Below are 19,794 nucleotides of genomic sequence, written 5' to 3'. Positions count from 1 at the left end.
CTTCACCTCTCATCCCCTCTAAGCAGTTTGGGCATAAACTAGGGGTCCTTGTCCTCTCCCTTGCCTCCACTGGGGCCGTCCTTCTGGCCAAGCTGACGTGGCCCCTCTCTGGCAAAATGGCCACACACCGATTTATTACACTATTTTGCAAGAGAGGGGAGGGGAAAAGACTAAAAGATCGGCCACAGTCTAGCCCACACCACAAGCAAGTAAACTTTACAAACGAACAAAGAAAAGTACTCAGGTAAGGTGAAGTCAAACACAGAAAGCCCAAGATTAGATGGAAAAGCTGAGTTCTGTTCTCTGGAACCTTGGCTTCTGCCAGAAAATGAATTCCTTGTGTGTCCTGAAGCTTGCTTGCTGCCTCTGCTCCTGGCGTGCACACCAACAGTCATGCTTGGGTCAGTCTTGAGCTCGCTCTTTCTTTGAGAGAGAACACAAGCGAGAGGATCAGATGGAGAGGGACAAGCAGACACCCCACTGAGCTCAGAGCCCGACATGGGGCTCGATCGATCTCAGGACCCTGAAGATCATCACCTGAACTGAAATCAAATTGGTGACTTAACCAATTGAGCCCCCCAGGTGCCCTGGTCTCAAGCTCTTCTCCTTTTTTTTTTTTTTTTTTTTTTAAGATTTTATTTATTCATGAGAGACACAGAGAGAGAGAGGCAGAGACACAGGCAGAGGGAGGAGCGGGCTCCATGCAGGGAGCCCGACGCAGGACTCGATCCCGGGTCCCCAGGATCATACCCTGGACCGAAGGTGGTGCCAAACTGCCGAGCCACCAGGGCTGCCCTCAAGCTCTTCTGTTAGCTCCCTCCTCTTCCACCCTTGCCCAGGTGTGTCCCCTCCCAGTCACTGCCCCTTCCAGTAACTCAGCAGCTGTGCGTTTGGCTGTTGAACTCCAGGGCATCCTCGTCAGGCCCTCTCTGAGCCCGGTGTCTCTGGCCAGACGTGGTTTCCGTGCTCTTGTGTGGAATTGGCAGATGTCCTTTTCCCTTGTGCATAGTATGCCACGGGAACTTTCCAGCATGTTTCTGTGCCACAGTGGACAGGGCTTTTTCCAGGAACCCATGACAGGGTTTCCTCAGAGGGTAACCTTGAGCATGTCCTGCCCAGGCTGGGCATGTGGGCATCTGTACCTGCCCAGGACTGTCTGATGGTGTCCCTAGCCCTTGCCCAGCCCTTCCCATAAGTGTCTCCCATCCCCAAGCAAGACTGAACTACAGCCCAGGCCCCCTAGGCCCCCAGCCCCCCCAGCCTAGGAGCTGAGCCCAGCCTCTCCCTCTTTCCTTAGAGGTAGCAGCCTGGGGAGGAAGCACCTGGTCGGTAAGGCACCAGAAACTGACTTCAGTGCAGGTGGGGAACACCTGGCCTTGCCTGCTCCTGCTACCTGCCTTGGGCACCTCTGGAGCCAATGACACCTCCCAGATGTTCTAGGCTCCCAGCCCCTACTCCTTTGTGGCAGACTCTGCCTCCCTCCCATGTCCCTTTTTGCTGCCCCTTCTTCCACCTGTCAGCCCTTTCCTCTATCTTGGGTCCTCACTCCTGCCCTTCTCTCCTAGGCTGCTCCCTGATAGACGAGCAAGTCCTCTCTGACCTCTTTCACTAGCTGGGAGGTCTGGCTGCCACTTTGGGCACCCTGGGGAATGTGGTTGTATCCAGCAGGGAGCTCACCATGGGGGAGGCATCCTCCCCTTCCCCACCTCCTGGGACCTCCACTTTGCTCTTTCCTACCTGCAAATGCTCCCCCACCACCACCAATAGGCAGCCAGCCTGACCTTCTCACCCTGCCTTCTCACCCTGCCAGCTGACCCCTCCCTTGAGTGTGGAAAAACATGTCTTCTGGGTCTCTATCCCCAGCACCCAGACCCCAAAGCCTTGATGGAAATGCTTCCAATCCTCACTCCTCCATGGTCGTCAGCCCTGGGTGTACCTGCAGATCTTGCCCTATTCTCTCTTTCTCATCTCTGAGCCCCTCTGCCCAATGGAGGAAGAGTGGTCTTACCTACCAGAGCTCTTGGGGGACCAGATAAGCTAATCAGTGGGACACATTCCCCAGACTTTCAACTTGTATTAAGCAGGTGGGGCTGGGAGTCAGTGAGCTTAATAACAGGTGGGATCTGTCAACGCTATTATGGGCTTGGAGGGTAAAGGTGAGGGTGGAATCAGGGCATGCTTCCTGGAGGATGGAGGGTGTCCTCTCTGCGGCCTGGGACTACATGAGGCAGGACACTGATGTGTTCCTCATCCTCTGCATGCAGGGGGCCGGCTGCACAGCACTCGTGGTGGCCGTGGTGGCCCGGAAACTGGAGCTCACCAAGGCAGAGAAGCATGTGCACAACTTCATGATGGACACTCAGCTCACCAAGCGGGTAAAGACCTCCCTCATGGCCACCCTCCCACCCCCCGAGTCCTCAAACGTAGAGCCTCCCCACTTTACTCCTGTACACACTGGGCATGTCCACATGCCCACAGGTCATTGCACTGCCTTGTGCCCTGTTGCCCATGTGAATGCTCATGAGCCATGCACAGAGACATGGCAGTGGCCCCAGGTGGCCACCTCTGTGCCCAGTCATAGCCCCACCCTGAACCACACAGCAAGAGGCAGGCATCTTGGGACCAGGCAGGCCTCCAGGTACAATCTATAAGCTGTCTGATCTTGGCAGGTTGCATTCTCTGTGCCTCAGTTTCCCCATGTATAAAGTGAGAGAGATATCAGCATCTGTAAATTCATTGATTCAACATTTGTAGGGTGTATAACAAGGTTCTGGCCTGTACTGAATGATAGAAATGACATACACGCACACACACGGATTCATAGAGCACAGATGTGGATATGTAAATATGGCTGTGCTTTACAGGCCCAAGACCCCAGAGGGGCTTTTCCAGGAGTTTCTAAGAGTTTCTGGAAGTTTCCAGAACTGTCTACAGTTTTGTGCCTACCTTAAGGAATTGTTCTTTTTCTGGCCCCAGGTAAAAAATGCCGCTGCTAACGTTCTCAGGGAGACGTGGCTCATCTACAAACACACCAGGCTGGTGAAGAAGCCAGACCACGCCCGGGTTCGGAAACACCAGCGTAAGTTCCTCCAAGCCATCCATCAGTAAGTCCAGCACCTTTCCCACTCACGTTTCTGTGTCCACCTGGTGCGGAGGCAGCTGTGGTCCTCAGGAGGAGGCTACAGGCCAGGCCAGACAGCTCAGTGTGGCTTCGTCATGGCCCCTCCCATTCTGGGTGGTCAGTTGGTTGGGGCTTGCAGCCTCTGTGCTGGGTGGGATGGTCAGAAGGAGGCAAGAGATGGGCCCAGCTATTATCCAGGGCAATCACCTTTTGATAAGTCAGGTAACCCACACAACATAAATGGCAAGAAGCATATTTTATTCTCCAAAATAGCCAAAATTATTTACCTTTTAGATGTTAAGCAATTTCCCTCTTTTGCTTTGGCTGCCAGAAAGCTCAGAATTAACTTTGTGTCCTGATTCATGTGATCATATGGGGTAATTGGAAATTACTTGATTTCCTCTGTTGTCCCTTTGCCCTGAAAATTATTTAATCAAGTAGTTCTCATCCTTGGCTGGAATCACCCACAGGGCTTTAAAAATTCTATAGGCTGCACATAATGCCAGTTAGCACAGACAGACTCCGGGATGCACCTTGGCTTTAAGTTTAAGTTCCTCAGGTGAGTCCAGTGTGCAGCCAAAGTTGGCAAAATTTTCCTATAAAGGGCCAGAGAGTAAATATTTGAGGCTTTATGGACCAGACAGTCTGTCATAACTACTCTACTCTGCTGTTGTAGCAGGATTGCAGTGAAGAGGAATGGGTGGATCATGCTCTAATAAAACTTTATTTTCCCAAATAGGCAACTAGCCAGATTTGGGCTGTGCCAGGCTCTAATATGTCAATCACTGTCACTAGAAATACCATGTAAACCACTACATAATTTTAAGTTTCCTAGTAGCCACATTAAAAAAAAAAAAGTAAAAGAAAACAAATGACACAAATTTTAATATATTTATTTAATATATGCAAAATATTATTTTAACATGGTTAATATAAAAATTAGTAATGAGATAGTCTAGAAAGTTTTGGCACTAAATCCTCAAAGCCTATTGTGTATTTTACATTTATAGCCCATTTTTATTTGGACTAGCTACATTTCAAGTGTTCAGTAGCCACATATAGAATGTATGAGACAGCACCCAGTCTAGAATTTAAACAGCTCCAAATCCTGTGTAGTGGGGCACTTTTAGTTTATATTTACAATCGAGTCATGTGGTTGGTACCTGACTTAAATTAGCAAACAACAGAAAAAAAATGTATTTAGGCACTTCTCAGAATGAGCCCATGGATTCTCATCTCTCACTTTGTGAGAAAACCTATTCACTATTGGGCTCCCCTAAGAAAATCAGATGTTCCCTGCCTGAAGAGCTCCCAGGCCAGACACAGGGACCAGTGAGTCACAAAGTGAAGTGAATAGTGTTAGAGTCTGAACTAGTCCAGCAGGAAGGCTGCTGATTCAGCCATGGAGAAAAGAGACAAGAGGCAGCATGGAGAACCCCAGTGTGAGTGGCAGAATTAGGGAGGTTGGGCTGGAGGAGAGTTTAGGGTTGTGGCTGGGGCAGCCCAGCTCCCGGGATCCCAGAAGGTAAAGGAGTGAGCCCATGAGGAGACCAGCCCACAGGAAAGGAAGCTCAGCCAGCTGGACTTCAACTTTTGAATCCTGTTAAATAATCTTTGCCTCAGCTTTATCGATGTATAATTGACATATAGTCAACTGTATCTACTTAAAATGTACAGTCTGGTCAGTGTTAACATAGGTACATACCCATGAGATAATTACCACAGTCAAGATAAAAAACAGATCCGTTGCCCCCAGAGTTTCCTGGGGCTTTTAACAGTCTGTCTTTTAGCTGGAGAATTTAGTCCATTTACAGTTATTGTGTTTACTGTTACAATTGGATTGGTTTCAAATGTTAAGTCTCTATATCAGAAGACTGCAAGGAGATCTAAATGAGAGATCTAAATGAGATGATATGCAGGAATGCCCAGCACAGTCCCTGGCACAGAATTTGCACTAGTGACACATGGTGGACCGACTCCCAACCCCTGCTCCTGCTTCTGCTTCCACCATCATCTAAAAAGCAGAGAGAGGAGCTGGTACCACACTTACTCAGTCTCACTGTGTCCCGGTCTTAGTCCTCACAAGACCCTAAGGCCCATGAGGACAGAGACCCCTCACTTGTTGATGCTCGTACAGTTGTTCACTGATCACTGGGACCCAGTCTGCTGTCTGCCACTGACTGTGGGACCTGGGCAAGTGACTGTGCTATTCCAAGCTTCATTTCCCTAAAGTGGAGACAGTGGTAATTAATGTGCCTTTTCTCCAGGGATGAGGTGTGGATCGAACACAACTGGGGACTCAACTATGCCTACCTGACATACAGTGTTTTCTAAACATGGGAACTAGCAATGTTGCCATTCCCACCCTTGATATGTTCATTTGGTGATTGCTCTGGCATTTCCTCTGCCAGCTTGTGTGCCAGGCATGGGGGACACAGACATGGCCCTGCCCTGGACTTTGCCCCAATGGGTGTTCCAGAAGGTTGTTGGGGGTAAGTGGGAAGATGAGAATTGAGGACAGCCAGGTTTGTGGAGAATGTACCAGCTCTGTGAGTTACCTGTGTCCCTTTGTTCTGGGGCAGGACTGCCCCACTCTTTTTTTTTTTTTTAGGACTGCCCCACTCTTATTTATTGATTCATCTATCTATTCATCTCTTTATTTATATATTTTAAGATTTTATTTTTAAGTAACCTCTACACCCAACATGGGGCTCAAACTCACAACCCCGAGATCAAGAGTCACATGCTCCACTGACTGAGCCAGCCAGGTGCCCCTCACTCATTCTTAGGTCCCCCTAAACCTACTCCCTTCCCAGCCAAAAGAAAGAAAAGGTGCCCTGTAAAGCTGATAAAATCAAAGAAGTTTGAACTAGGGCCTGAAGGGTGGTTGGAATTTGGTTAAGAAACCAAAAGGTGGGTAGGCATACCAAGGATTGTCCACAGTTTGGGCAATGGTGGGAAGGTAGGAATGAGCATGGTGCTAGGGAGACCAGAGGTCTGATATGCAACCATGAGGGAGCCATGGCATATTCTTGAACTGGGGAGTCTCCATGCCAGGAGCACTGTATGAGCAGCCACTGAAAAGGAAGAAATGGTCTCAGGACAGATTGAGGAGCATAGCATGGGTTTGGAAAGTATATGAATTTGCTGGGGATGCAAAGTACCACAAAGTGGCTGATTTAAAATAGCAAATTTTATGATCTTCCTGTTCCAGAGTTCAGAAGTAGAAAACCAATGAGTTAGCAAGACTGTTTTCCATCTGAAAGCACTAGGGGAAGATCTGGTCCAGGCCTCTTTTCTAGTTTCTGGCAGCCTCGGGTGGTCCTTGGCTTCTAGATATGTCATTCTAATCCCTTATCTTCACATGGCCACCTCCCTGTGTCTTCTCATCCCTCCCTCTGTGCATGTCTGTGTCCAAATATCCCCCTTTTTATTAGGATACCCATCCTTGCATTCAGGCCCACCCCCAAGACCTCCTCTTGATTAAATCTAGAAAGACCCTATTTCCAAATAAGGTCACATTCTGAGAAACCAGGTGAGGGGATAAGGCTTCAAGATACCTTTCTGGCGGAACGCTGTTCAATGCATAACGTGGAGGTTGCCAAGACATCAAGACCAAGTTCCCCACTAAAGGCATTCCTGAGCTTGGCAGGCCTCTACCTGCACTCTGGGGCAGCCTCACACCCCCAGGGCTGGGGTGTTTGCGTCTACCGCATTTCTCCAGACCGAGGGCTTGGTCCTATCAGGGATCCCGGAAGTACCCAGGATGGGTGGGCCCTAAGGGGCCTCCCCGAGCATCTGTCACATGTGGGCATGCAGAGATGGAGTTTGGACCAGTGGAGAGGAGTCCTATCTGGTATAGTTTCCCTAGGCTAGTTTAACCACACAAGGGATGGAGATGAGGGACAAGGACACTCTGTGGCCAATTCCCCACCCTCCTACCCACAGGCAGCTGTTGGGAGGCCCAGGTGCAGAGGCTAAGTGGCAGGTACCGGTTCAAATCCTGCTGGAGTGCTGGTGGGCACTGGCTTTTCCTCTCTGAGCCTCATTCTCCCTCTTGGGAAACATCACGGGCAGAGTTCTCTGGACTGAAGGCCACCTCTGAGGCCAGGTGCCTGGCACAGACTAGAATACAGTGGGACCACAGGCTGAAAGCAGCCGCATTTGCTGAGTGGGCACTACTGGAGGGAGGCCAAGAGAAGAAATGCATCCCCAAGGGGCTGGCATTGCCCCCTCAGCCACACAGGGCCCCCAGCCTGGTCCTGGGGTTGTGCATGCGGGAGGCGGACAGGGTTGGGCACATGCCACCCAGTTGCACTGAGATTAAAATTGCCTTGTGATTTCTCTCTGCTCTGCCGGGTCCTGCCAGAGCTCAGAAGTAAGTGTCTTCCTGGGGGCGCAGGGTGCATGGTGGTCCTGGGGCAGGGCACACCCCCAGGGCAGCTTGTGGAGCACTGCCCCTGGCCTCAGGAGGTTGCCAGGGCTTGTATCCACCCTGCAGGCCTGTGAAGTCTTCACTTGGGCTGGAGGGAGGTGGGGGGGGGGGGTTGTGTGCAGGTCCAAGTTCCCAGGACATCCTAAATCAGGCCACTTAGATGTGGCCAGAAGGTGGACACTGTGGGAGGCAGCTTAACCACCCCCCAGACCCTGCCCCCTGATGTGTGCTAGGAGGGAATGGGCTGCATGGGGCCTGACCCTAATTCCCACCTCATGCCCCCTCCACACGTCCCACAAGGCAACCCCAGGTGGGGTGGGTGCATGAAGGACCCCACTCCTCTACAGCCTCCACCCAGCCCCTACCCACCCTCCCACCTGTCCTCCAGGCTCCGGAGTGTGAAGATTGAGCAGGGGAAGCTGAATGACCAGGCCAACACGCTCGCCGACCTGGCCAAGGTCAGTAGGGCCGGGCTGGGTGGGGGGTTCCCTGGGGCCAGCAGAGGCTGGTCAGGCCCCCACAGGAGGATAGGGGGTGTTCAATAAAGAGAGATGCTAGGAATCTATATCTACATGTAGACTACTTTTTAACTTTGGCAGCTATTTTATTTTTTTAAAATAGTATCTAATAAAAAAAAATAAAAAAATAAAATAGTATCTAATAAAATAGCTTTATTCAGAATATCCAATTAGTGGGCTAAACTGATAAAGTACGCTTTTGTTTTATTTTATTTTATTTATTTTATTTTATTTTATTTTATTTTATTTTATTTTATTTTATTTATTTTTTTAGGCATATCTACATAGAGGCTTTAAAATTGGAGAGAAAACAAAATTCTTTTTGGATATATGGATACAAATTCAAATGATAGCATTAGCAGAAAGCTTATTTGTGCAGCAGTTAAATATCTTTCAGGAAATTAAAGTTGGCTGCAGGAGCTCTCTAAGACCAGTTTCTGGAATCTCTCTGTTGGTTTTATTGTCAAGCCCGACCCTATTCCCCACTTTTTATTCATCCACTACAAGATGGGACAGGTGACCCATCTTTAGCCAGGCAAGCTCTTAGAATATCTGCCACGTGATTCTGAGCTCCCTTCTGAGCAGCAGCAAACCTTTCACGAATGGTTCACATGTGAACTCGGCTCACTGGCTCCAACCCATAATCAGTTAATTAGTCTGAGGTTAATTTAATATTATCTTTGGAAGATATTAAGTCCTATTCTCCTTCTTATACCCAGAGCGTTTTGGACTCATTCTCTTCATCATTATCAAGAGAATGCAGTATGATATTAACCTACATATATTTAATTTGGAAAGAAACATTATAGATAGGGGAAAAAAAACCATATTGTAGAGCCCTGAAGAAATCACTTGGTGGTAGCAAGAACATAATCCTAAAAACATACAGAAACCCTTGCCAAACTAATTTGATGTCCTATGAGATTATAGCTAGAAATACATACGAAATGCCTTTGAAGAACTCAGGTACTAGTTATTATAATTGGGATTATCCATATCGCACTTCCTTCCATTAGTATAGATGATTGAAGTTTGAATTTTTCAGAGTTATTTAAACCTCTCAATCGTGGTAGTATAGTCCTCTCTGTACATTTAACAAAGCCTCCTTTGAAGTAAGGCTTTAATTGGATGGGATTATAGGGTTCCTAATTTTTAAAATTTAATAAGGTTAAAATGTTTTCCAGTATTGAACTTTAATGCGCTCCTACCCAACGTTGCTGATTTAATTTGTGTATCTCTGACAAAAGTAAAACGCATATTCTACGTTTTGAAGAATTTAAACCTCAGGCCAGAAAAAAATCATCAGAGACCAGGTGCCTTCAGATGTTCCCCTAGGCCCTGGGGGCTGTGGTGCCCTGATGCAGACCAGGGTGAGGGTCAGTGACCCTAAGAGGGCACCGGGGAAGACCTACTGAGGCTCAGGCACGGAGGCTGGAAGGCAGAGGCTAGCGGTAAAAGGCAGAAGGCAGCAAGGCGCCACGCTAGGTGCCTCATCTTGTCCCCCTGCTGGGGAGCGGGAGGTTGGGGGCTCTTTTCCCCTCAGCACCAATCCTCCCATCTCAGCGCTGCCTGCCTGGGGGTCCGGTGGACACCCCACTGAGGTTAGAGATGAGGAACAGTGTTCTGTCGCCGCCTGGTGGCGAGAGCGGCACTGCGCCCAGGTCTGAGTGGCCGCCTTCCCTCCGGGGTCCAACTGGACCTTGGCAGAACCCGCTCCTGCTTGCTGGCTTGTGGGGAGCAGGTGAGGCGGTGGGGATACCTCATCGCCTGTACGACTGTTACAGTCCTTGTTGTGGCTGCTGTGCTCCCCGATCTGTGATTGGGTCAGATCCTTGGACTGGTCACTGCCCCCCTGCCCTGCCCCACCCTGCTGCTGACCCTTGTCCCTCCCCAGTCTAAAGTGGGGTGCAGGGGGCAGTGGTTTACAACTGGGCCTCCTCCCCCTCGACCATGTTCCCAGCCTGGAGCAGCATGAGCCCAGAACCAGCGTGCCTTCCCCCACCCCGGGACCACCCCAACCTTCCCCAGGCCTGGGGGTCCCCATTCAAGACCTGTCTCTCCTCTCGCCCATTCCCTGCGGTACAGCGAGAGACCTGTGGGGCAGGGGTGTCCTTGCACTTGTCCCCCACTTGGGTCCTTCTTAGTGGCCTCCCACCCAACTGGGGCTGGTCACCCATCTCTCTGTGTGTCTGTCCTCTGCTGTCTCTCACTTGGCCTCTCCTTTCTCTCCCGCTGTGTCTCCGGCAGACCCAGAATGTCCTATACGACCTCATGTCCGAGCTGCACGCCCAGCACGAGGAGCTTGAGGCCCGCCTGGCTGCCCTCGAAGGCCGCCTGGATGCCCTGGGCGCCTCCCTGCAGGCCCTGCCCGGCCTCATCGCCCAAGCCATACGCCCGCCCCCACCACCCCTGCCGCCCCGGCCTGGCCTCGGACCCCTGGACCAGGCAGCCCGGAGCCCCCCGTGCCAGTGGCCCCCCGTGGCCCCTTCAGACTGTGGGTGACAACCCTGCCTGCCACCGGACCCCTCAATCTTGGCCATCGTGTGGCCGCCACCTCCACGCCATCCAGGAAGCCCTGTACAGCGGCGCCTCTTGGAGTTCAAGGAGCCGAAGCTGAGTCGGGCTGAGCGGACCAGGGCCCTCCCCACCCAGACTGTCTGGGCAGAAGACAGGGCCGGACTGCAGGCGAGGGTAGGGGTGGGCCACCGCCCGCTTCCTCCCTGATTGGAGCTGGGGGAGCCAGGAGCTTCCTTTGGCCCCCGGGCCCCCTGATTCTCCCCAGGCCCCCGGTGGGCATGGAGCAACCAGGAGAGGGGTCCTTGCCTTCTGAATAAAGCAGGACCCACCCAGCTGCCGCCTGTTTTGCATGGCTCTGGGACGTTCATATTCACTGCATGGGAGGGGGCCACCTGACTTCAGGTCCCATGACGGATGTGGGGATCTAGAGCCCATCCCATCACTGTGCTGGCCTGGTAGCCCTCCAAGTCCCAGCTCAGGTGGGCACACCTGAGGTCATCAGTCCCGACTGCTATTGACAGTCCTGGCCTGCAGGAGGCAGCAGATCCTGGGGAGGTCCTTTCCATCCTGGAGTACTCAGTGTGGGCCAAGCTCCAGTGAGGCCATGGGTCATGGTCCAGTGGAGAAGGTGACATGAGTGAGAACCATTCAGGCTTCACTGGACATAAGCTGAACAGAGTCCACAATGTAAATGACCACTACTTCACCAAAACCTGACCAGGGTAGGATGGGGAAACAGGGTCAGAGAAGGAAAGCCACTGCCTGGGGCTCCAGAATGGGGGGGCGGGGGGACGAGTCAGCATTTAAACTCCCATCTATAGGCCAAAGTGAAAGAGCCTGGACTTGGTGGAGGATGCTCTGTGGGGAAGGGTATGGTGTGATTCAGGGGTTAGAGTGGCCTTGGGGCAGGCTGGAGGGGAAGGATCTGGACTTGAGTAGAATCAGAAAGGTTCCTCCAGGCCTTGGGTTCAGGGTGCTGGGGTGAGGCAGGGGTGGCAGGCACTTGGCAGCGGCTGGGCTCTGCATAGTAGGGAGACAGAAGCCTGGCTGGGGGGCAGGGGGGGGAGGGCTAGGTCTGGATGCAGCTGAGAGCCTCAGGCCCTGGCAGTCTCTGATAAAGCTATCAGCCATATGGCTCAAGAGATAACCTGGGCGCTGAGACCAGGAAGTGGGGAGGTGCCAGGGGCTCCAGACCTGTGTTGGGAGTCCTGATTGCCACCACTGGGTGCTTCTGGGTGAAGGCTGCTCCCTATGGGGGTGGGGCTCAGTTTCCCCATCTGTAAGATCTGGTGTGGGGAACAGGGTACAGTGCCCACCTTTGGGGAGCACCTAGTCTGACGGAGGAGGAGGCACAAAAACCATGTCACAGTCACAAACAGCGACCAGAGCCATAAAGAAATAAGGCCAGAATATGATTAGGGGGCTCTGAGGAAGTGGCATTTGGGCATGGGGGGCAGGTGGGGGGGTGGGAGAGCGGATGTGGGGAAGGGCGTTCCTAGCAGGGGAACCGTCAGTGCAAAGGCCAAGAGGCAAGCCCCGAGCTTGGTGTGTTTGGAAAACGGCCAGGAGGTGGGCCGGAGGGGGAAGCTAGGGCGAAGGTGCCGGGTGGGCGACGAGTGAAACCAGCAGCAAGGCGGGGGGCTGCTCCGCTCCGCTCCGCTCCGCTCGGGGCCAGCCACATCCGCCCCCGCCCGCCCGGCCGCCTCTGACTCAACGCTGCCGACCCTACAAAAACAGGGCCCGCCCCGCGCCGGGGGTGGCAAAGTCAACAGCGCGGGCACGCGGGCGGCACGTCCCCGGCGGCCCGGGCGCGTCACGGGGGCGGGCGCGGAGGACCAGGAAGTCGGCGGCCGCCGAGCCGGCACGAGTTGGCGGGGCCGGAGGCAGCGGGGCGCCGGGGCCGCGCCGTCCCCGCCGAGCGCCCAGCCCGCGCCATGCGCCCGGGGGGCGTGCGCAGCTTCGCGCTGGAGCTGGCCCGGGGCCCCGGCGGCGCGTACCGCGGCGGGGAGCGGCTGTGCGGCCGGGTGCTGCTGGAGGCGGCGGCGCCGCTGCGGGTCAGGGCGCTCGAGGTGGCGGCACGCGGCGGGGCGGCGACGCACTGGCTCGAGGGCCGAAGCGTGGGCATCAACGCGGTGTCCAGCGACTACGCGGCCGCCGAGACGTACCTGCGGCGGCGGCAGCTGCTGCTCCGAGGTGAGCCGCTCGCTCCGCACTCCGCAGCCGGGATCCCCCGGCACCGCTGCCCGGGGCCGGGACACTGGGGAGTTTCGCCTTAGACGCTGCGCGGTCGGTGACCCTTCTTAAGTGAAGACCTTCTCCCCGGGGCCTGGACCCGCCCGCCAGGACACCCACCCACCTCCCTCCCTCCCTCCCAAACTCTTTCCCAGGAACCCCTCTCGGGGTCTCGGCGACCCCCTTTTCAAGGCCGGGAAGCCCTCCACCCAAAGGCAGGGAACCCCCCCAACCCGACCCAGAGTCTGAAGAACCCCTGGGTAGAGTCAGGACATCCTCCACTCTGAATCCAAGGATCCGCCCTTAACTCCAGACCTGGGGTCCCTTTTTTCCCAAAGAGACCCCCCATCTCCCGTTCTACTAGTGCCTCCTTCCTCAGTTTACCTCTAGTGTTTGCAGGAATGAGCTCATGCCTGGGTGGGTGGGGAGTTCTGGTGGTGGTTGCAGGTCCCTGTGCATCCCCGAGAGGGAGGAGACTTGGGGTGGGGTGGGATCAGGCTGGCTCCCAGCTCTGAGCCTCAGTCCCTCAGACCCAGGCCACACAGCCGGTCAGGAGCAGGCCAGGGGTGAGGCTGTGCCTCAGCACTGAGCTGTGTTTGCCGTGGAAGATGGTGGCTCCCGGGGTTGCCTTGCCCCCCCCTTCTGTCCCCCGCCTCAGCTAAGCCGGACTCCTCTGTAAAGTGGGCAGAGGCAGGAGGCAGCTCAGACCTGGTCTCCTGCCCGCGGACTGTACACAGGAGATGCTTTGCCCACAGCCTTTCAGCCTTAGCCCAGCAGCCCCAGATGTGGGGACTCTCCTTACTAGCTGTGGAAACCCAGCCCTAGAGGGCCCTAGGGCGGGACAGGAAGAGGCCCCCCGAGGCACTTCCTTTCCCCTGAGTCTCAAGGGAAACTGGGGCTGGTTGCACCCTGCTCCCACTCACCACCTGCTTCATTAAGATACTGGGGTGAAGCTTGCAGAACTGCTGTGTAACCTTGGGTGAGGTCCCGCCCCTCTCTGGGCCTCTGGGGAGCCATCTGTGAAAAGGACTCACCACATCCGCCGCCCCCTCTCCTGGGGTTACGGCCTCCAGGGCTCCAGGTGGCCCTGGGAGAAGATAGGAGCCCTTCATTTCAGTCCCACAGTCCCCTTCTCCACACAGCCTCCCAGGGTGATCACTGCGTCTACAGCCTCTGCCCCTCCGTTAGGTATTGCTCTGACCCCCATGCTGCTGTGGTCACTCTGACTGCAGGGGACCGTGTCCGGCTATGGCCGCCCCCCACTGAGGGTTCCCAGGGTCGTTCTAAGGCACCTCAAAGGTGGCGTGGCCTTCAGGGTAGGGGGTGGGTTAGAGCCGCTGTGCATCTTGCTGCCACCAGAGGGCGCCGGCGCCCTGCAGACCGCGACTAGGAAACGTTCTTTGAGGTTCTCGGAGTAAACTGAGGCCCAGAGAGGAGGACAAACCGTCTGGAGGGCTCGCTGCAGCCCTGGCCCTCGGGGTTCCTGGGACGTCCCCTCCACTTGCATCTATCTGCGAGGGGACTGAGGCTAGGGGGTGCCAACAGCCGGCCCAAGGGCTACGCCGGGGCGCGGGGGACTTGTAGGAGTTTGCTGGGGCCGCAAGTTGCGATAGGAACATGGGCTGGTGGGAACAGCTTGGGCAAAAGCGCTGAGGGAGCCTGGGTGGCGGCATGTGGGGAGTGGGTTGATGACCTGGGAGCCAGGCTCTCGGGGGGAGGGGGATGCCCGATGCCCGAGCACGGATGTCTACAAACGACAAACATGGAACCTTAGGTTCCAGAGGTTGTCACTAGCCCGGGGTCACCCAGCTGAGCGGGATTCGAATCACAGGCGGGGGGCAGGGGCGCCCAAGCAGAGGCAGGCCCTACCTACTTCCTCCTCCTTCCCCCATCGCTCAGAGGGGGGGACTGACGCCCAGGGTGGCCCTAGGCTCTCAGGGCCCCAGTGGGGCCGGGCCATCCCCCAGCCTTCCTGCTCGGGGCGGAACATGCCTTGGGTCAGATCTGCAAGTGGTGACCCGCTGAGGATTAAACCTAGTGGCAAAATGCTCTAGCTGGGTGACCTCAAGCCCGGGGCCCGCCCCCGGCCCTAAGCTTCCCCACTGTAGCCCCGAGGGTCCCCGAGAGACCGGTACTGGACCGCGACGCTTCGGTTTCACTCTGGGGCCCACCAGGGCATAGGGCACTTGTGGGGTTTGTTATTTTGCTCCACGCCTGGGCGGGGCCCCGCCCCTCGCCGCGCATTGGCGTATTCCTCTCTGGGGGCGGGGCCCGCGCGTCGCCCCGCCCCGCCCGCCGTATAAAGGCAGCGCCGGCGCAGGGCGCGCAGGAATTTTTGACCTGGTCGGCAAGTGCGCCTGCGCGCCCCGGGCAGGTTCGCGTTCGGGGGCTGTAGCCTCCACACCTCGTACCGCCGCGTCGCGGGTTCGAGGCCAAGGTCTGGGCGTCGCGGGTTCGCATCCCGGGCGCGATGCTGTTCGACAAGGTGAAGGCGTTCGTGGTGCAGCTGGATGGCGCGAGCGCGGGCGCCGAGCCGGTTTTCAGCGGCGGCCAGGCCGTCGCGGGCCGGGTGCTGCTGGAGCTGGCGGGCCCGGCGCGCGTGGGCGCCCTGAAGCTGCGCGCCCGGGGCCGCGCCCACGTGCACTGGACCGAGTCGCGCAGCGCGGGCTCGAGCACCGCGTACACGCAGAGCTACAGCGAGCGTGTGGAGGTCGTGAGCCACCGTGCCACGCTACTCGCGCCAGGTACGGGCCGGCTACCCGGCTACCCGACGCGGCGCACGTGCCCCGCGCTCCTGGAACTCCGGGCGGCAGCTCAACCTCCCCCTCTTGCTCCTACCTGCAGACACCGGGGAGACCACGACGCTGCCTGCGGGTCGCCACGAATTCCCGTTCAGCTTCCAGCTGCCTCCGTAAGTCCTGCGTCTGGGGCGCAGAATTGTGGGGGATTCCCTAAGCCTGCAGCCCCTTTCAGGTTTAGGGCTCCATTGCTGGGTATGTGGGGACCCTCTTGACCCCAAGGGGAGGGAGGTCCTCAGTGTCTCTTTCATCCTCTTAAGTCTTTGGGACCACCCCTCAGCTGCGAGTGTCTGTTTCTTGCCCTTTGAAGTCTCTTCCTTACACTCCCACCCCCAGGACCCTGGTAACATCATTCGAGGGTAAGCATGGCAGTGTCCGCTACTGCATCAAGGCCACCCTGCACCGGCCCTGGGTCCCTGCCCGCCGGGCGAGGAAGGTGTTCACTGTCATTGAGCCTGTGGACATCAACACCCCTGCCCTGCTGGTGAGTGGCTGTCCCCAGGGGAGGTGGGGGCCTGGCTACCGGGTGACCCCAACTGGCTCCTCACTGGCTCCTTCACTTCCTCACAAAGTGGGAATCACAGCTGGGCCCTGGCAGGGAGGGAGGGAGGGAGGCAGGCAGGCAGGAAATGCCCTTGGAGCCCAGGGGAGCTGGGTGCAGATCTCAGCTGCACCCGTTTGCTGAGTGGCTCTGGGCAACTGCCTCGCTCTCTCTGAGCCTAGTTCATCTGCAAAATAGGGGACAGCTAGGGCTTGTAATGATAATGGCTGCCGGAGGACTAATTGCACACTAAGTAATTAGCTTATTCACTTCATCTTCAGCTTTAAAAGATGGGTTTTACCTGTGGAGTTATTTTACAGACGGTACCTGGTTGTTAAGAAAAAACCAGGAACCCTGCCCCAATTCCTCCCTCAGCTTGGGGTCGTTTGGAAGCTCCAGGGGGTCTGTGGTTTGCACAGAGTGACCTGTTTCTATCCCTTCCTCCAACCCACCAGGCCCCTCAGGCGGGAGCTCTAGAGAAGGTTGCCCGATCCTGGTACAGCAACCGTGGTCTTGTCTCTCTCTCCGCCAAGATCGACCGAAAGGGTTACACGCCAGGTACCAAGCGGGCAGGGCTGGAAGGGGAAGGGTGCCAGCATCAAGGCTGCAGATGGGGAATCTGATGCCCCGCTGCTCCCCACTACAGGTGAGGTCATCCCAGTCTTCGCTGAGATCGACAATGGCTCCACGCGCCCAGTGCTTCCTCGGGCCGCAGTGGTCCAGACGCAGACCTTCATGGCTCGGGGCGCCCGCAAGCAGAAACGAGCAGTGGTGGCCAGTCTCGCCGGCGAGCCTGTGGGCCCTGGGCGGCGGGCGCTGTGGCAGGGCCGGGCGCTGCGGATCCCCCCTGTGGGCCCTTCCATCCTGCACTGCCGGGTGCTACATGTGGACTACTCCCTCAAGGTAGGGCATCCCACTGGTCGGAGGAGGAGGGACGGCCGCATCTGCCTGGGTGCCCTCCCTCACGGTCTGTTCCTCCAGGTCTGCGTGGACATCCCTGGCACATCCAAGTTGCTCCTGGAGCTGCCACTGGTCATCGGCACCATCCCCCTGCACCCTTTCGGGAGCCGCTCATCCAGCGTGGGCAGCCACGCCAGCTTCCTGCTGGACTGGGGGCTGGGAGCCCTGCCAGAGCGGCCTGAGGGTGAGCTCAATGTCCTGCAGGGAGCTGGGTGGGTAGAGAGGCGGGTGCTTGGGTGACTTGCCCTCCCCCAGCCTCAATGCCTCCATGCATAAAAATGCACAGTAGTGATTATGCTGGCGGCCATAGGTCCCCCCCCTGTTCATTGTCCCCGATTCTGGGGCTCCCCTCCTCTATCAGCCTCACCCACTCTGTCTCTCACTTGCAGCCCCTCCCGAGTACTCAGAGGTGGTGGCAGACGGGGAGGTGGCAGCCATGGGGCAGAGCTCCTTTCCACCACTGCAGGACACTGACTTGAGCTTCGAAGGCCCCTTCTTCGCCTATATCCAGGAATTCCGCTATCGCCCGCCACCCCTGTACTCCGAGGTGAGCTTGGGGGTCTGAGAAGCTCCCAGGCCCTGGGAGCACAGGTGGGGGTGGGACTCAGATGAATTTGGGCTCAAGCCCACCTTGCCCCAACCCCATCGGCTCTGCATGTTGCCCCCTGGCTGAGTGTGGGAGTTGGAGATAAGTGGGGTGTCTCTGAGGCTCTGGTGCCCCCTGAGGCTTAATTGGACTCTCTCTCTCAGGAGGATCCAAACCCACCCTCAGAGGCCATGAGGCCACGCTGCATGACCTGCTGAGCAAGTGGATACCTCAAGGGGATGAGGTCGCCCACATGCTTCTGGCCACATGGAGAGTAGCTGTCTCCAGAGCAGACCAACCGGACAGCATTGAAGTTGGGGGAATCCGAGTCTCAGAACAGGGCAGGGCTTTCCAACATCACAGGGGACAGAGGAAGAGCCAGGCAGGAATCTGATTTAGCTGGCCTGGTCCTCACAAGGCAGCGAATGCCCACTGTCGGAATCTGTCTGTCTCCGCTGGCCCATGAACAGGGCTCGGCAACCCCAGGAGCTTCTAGTCTGGGAGAGATGTAGCCAGACATAAATACTTCCAGTCTCGTGGGACCAGAGGAAGAGACCCAGAGCTGGGAGAGTCCAAACAGGAGCAGAGAAGGCTTCCTGGAGCAAAGGGCATTCTAGCTGAGGCCTTTACATACAAGCAACAGCTCAGCGCGCAGACAAGCAAGAGGAAGAAGTCGGAGAAGGTCAGAGCTGAGTGATGTTTGGAGATCACCCCCTTCGTCTTAGAACCGGGGCTCAGAGGGCAAGTGCCTCAGTTGAGGCCACACGGCAAGGTCCAGCAGGCGAGAGGGCCCAGGAACCGGTGCATTTGGGGAAGCAAGTCCTTGGAACTCTGTGGGACCTGTGGGTGGCAGGGGCAACTGCTCCAGCCTTTGGAAGCCAGAGACTCCTGGTCCAGGCCGGGACTGTCTGGGGGCTCCTCCAAGTGCTCTAGGACATGAGACCTGTCTGCATATCATATGACCCAGGAAACCCGGTTCAAAATATTTAGCCAGGCCCTGGGGACAGAGGTCAGCCTGGGGTAACAGACCAGGGCCAGTGCAGCTCTGGAGACTTCCTGTAGGGAAGGAGGGACAAAGTATGAGGGGGCAGCCGGACCAGCCCCTGGTTGCAGAGTCTCACCCGTGGCTGGGGCAGGGCCCCTGCCTGGGACTCAGCATTTCTGATAAGCCTTAAATTGTTCTCTTTTTTACAGTTTTTGTTTTTGTTTTTTTAAATAAAAGCGTGGGGGAAGAGACTGGGCTTACTGGTTTATATTCCTCAGCTGCCAAGAAAGCTGAGTGGCCTTGATCTCTTTCTTGGGTCAGGATCTCTAGGGCTGAATGCCAGGCCAAGGAGGGTTGAGGGGCCCATTGTCCAGAAGGAGAAACTGAGGCCCAAGGATGCACGGCAGGGGGCCGAGCTCAGGTTGGAGCTCGATCCCGTGCCCCTTCCCTAAGCATAGTCACAGAGGCTGGGAGCGTGAACGGGGAAAGGCTTTTGTTTTTAAGACACAATTCATTTGCCTTCAAGTGAACTGTTTTAAAGCGTACGGTTTGGTGGGATTTAGTGCATTGATGGTGTTGGGCACCTGTCACTTCCCTCTAGCTCCAGGACACTCTGGGCACCCACTGATCTTTCTGTCTCTGGATTTCCCTGTTCTGGGCGTTTCATATACATGAGAGCCTAAAACACATGGCCTCACTGGTATCTGGCTTCCACCCAGCTTAAATTTCCACAGGAAGTTTCATCCGAGGGGTAGCATGCGTCAATGTTTCGTTCCTTTTTATGGCCAAATAATATTCTGCCGTGTGGACAGATTCCATTTTGATTGTCCCTTCACCCACTTGATAGGCAGTTGGGTCACCCCCACCTTTTGGCGATTGTGACTGGGGCTGCTGTCTGTGGACACAGGCGTACCAGGATTTGTTTGAACGTTCCCTGGGCCTTGAGGCAGCCCCTGGTGGCACGGAGGTTGTGTCTGCTGGAGCAGAAGGTAGAGAAAGTGAGTCAGAGTGAGGTGACTGGGGCAGGGTCTGGAGTCACCACTCAGAACCCCCACACCTCACAGGTCAGTGCCCACCCTGGTGGGGCTCCTGGCCCTGCCC

General features: G+C 56.0%; 2 protein-coding genes across 7 annotated transcripts in view; both read left to right on the top strand.

Moving 5' to 3' along the window:
- The window catches only part of KCNN1 (potassium calcium-activated channel subfamily N member 1), a 31,183-nt gene extending 20,260 nt beyond the window's left edge, over positions 1–10,923 (top strand). For 3 of the 5 annotated variants that reach the window (XM_072721252.1, XM_072721251.1, XM_025989648.2), the window contains 4 exons: positions 2,265–2,375; positions 2,977–3,104; positions 7,945–8,014; positions 10,322–10,923. In XM_072721252.1, coding sequence (XP_072577353.1) covers positions 2,265–2,375; positions 2,977–3,104; positions 7,945–8,014; positions 10,322–10,576 — 564 coding nt within the window. In that variant the 3' untranslated portion in view covers positions 10,577–10,923. Of the gene's footprint in view, positions 1–2,264; positions 2,376–2,976; positions 3,105–7,490; positions 7,500–7,944; positions 8,015–10,321 lie in introns of all 5 variants that reach the window. The other 2 variants (XM_025989646.2, XR_011994445.1) reach the window with 2 other exon arrangements.
- A 1,511-nt stretch (positions 10,924–12,434) lies between these two features.
- ARRDC2 (arrestin domain containing 2) lies at positions 12,435–18,944 on the top strand. Of its 2 annotated transcripts, none has more exons than XM_025989643.2 (8): positions 12,435–12,784; positions 15,668–15,734; positions 15,958–16,105; positions 16,618–16,720; positions 16,809–17,065; positions 17,144–17,306; positions 17,512–17,669; positions 17,873–18,944. In XM_025989643.2, exons 1-8 carry the CDS (start codon positions 12,526–12,528, stop codon positions 17,924–17,926), a joined length of 1,209 nt encoding a protein of 402 aa, XP_025845428.1. In that variant the 5' UTR covers positions 12,435–12,525; the 3' UTR covers positions 17,927–18,944. The 2 variants fall into 2 exon arrangements, with proteins under 2 accessions (XP_025845428.1, XP_025845427.2); XM_025989642.2 differs by lacking the exon at positions 12,435–12,784 and adding an exon at positions 14,534–15,567.
- The last annotated feature ends 850 nt before the right edge of the window (positions 18,945–19,794 follow it).

Source organism: Vulpes vulpes, chromosome 9, assembly GCF_048418805.1.
Source record: "Vulpes vulpes isolate BD-2025 chromosome 9, VulVul3, whole genome shotgun sequence".
Taxonomy (NCBI): Eukaryota; Metazoa; Chordata; class Mammalia; order Carnivora; family Canidae; genus Vulpes; species Vulpes vulpes.
Note: the sequence above shows the minus strand (reverse complement) of the source record. Positions and strands in the feature narration are given on the sequence as shown.

Bases quoted from the DNA above. Each gene is read 5' to 3' on its own strand.
- ARRDC2 (XM_025989642.2), top strand. From the start codon at position 15,294: ATGCTGTTCGACAAGGTGAAGGCGTTCGTGGTGCAGCTGGATGGCGCG. The intron at 15,568-15,667 runs GTACGGGCCGGC...TCCTACCTGCAG, and splicing joins TGCCACGCTACTCGCGCCAG to ACACCGGGGAGACCACGACG. The intron at 16,106-16,617 runs GTGAGTGGCTGT...CCAACCCACCAG, and splicing joins TCAACACCCCTGCCCTGCTG to GCCCCTCAGGCGGGAGCTCT.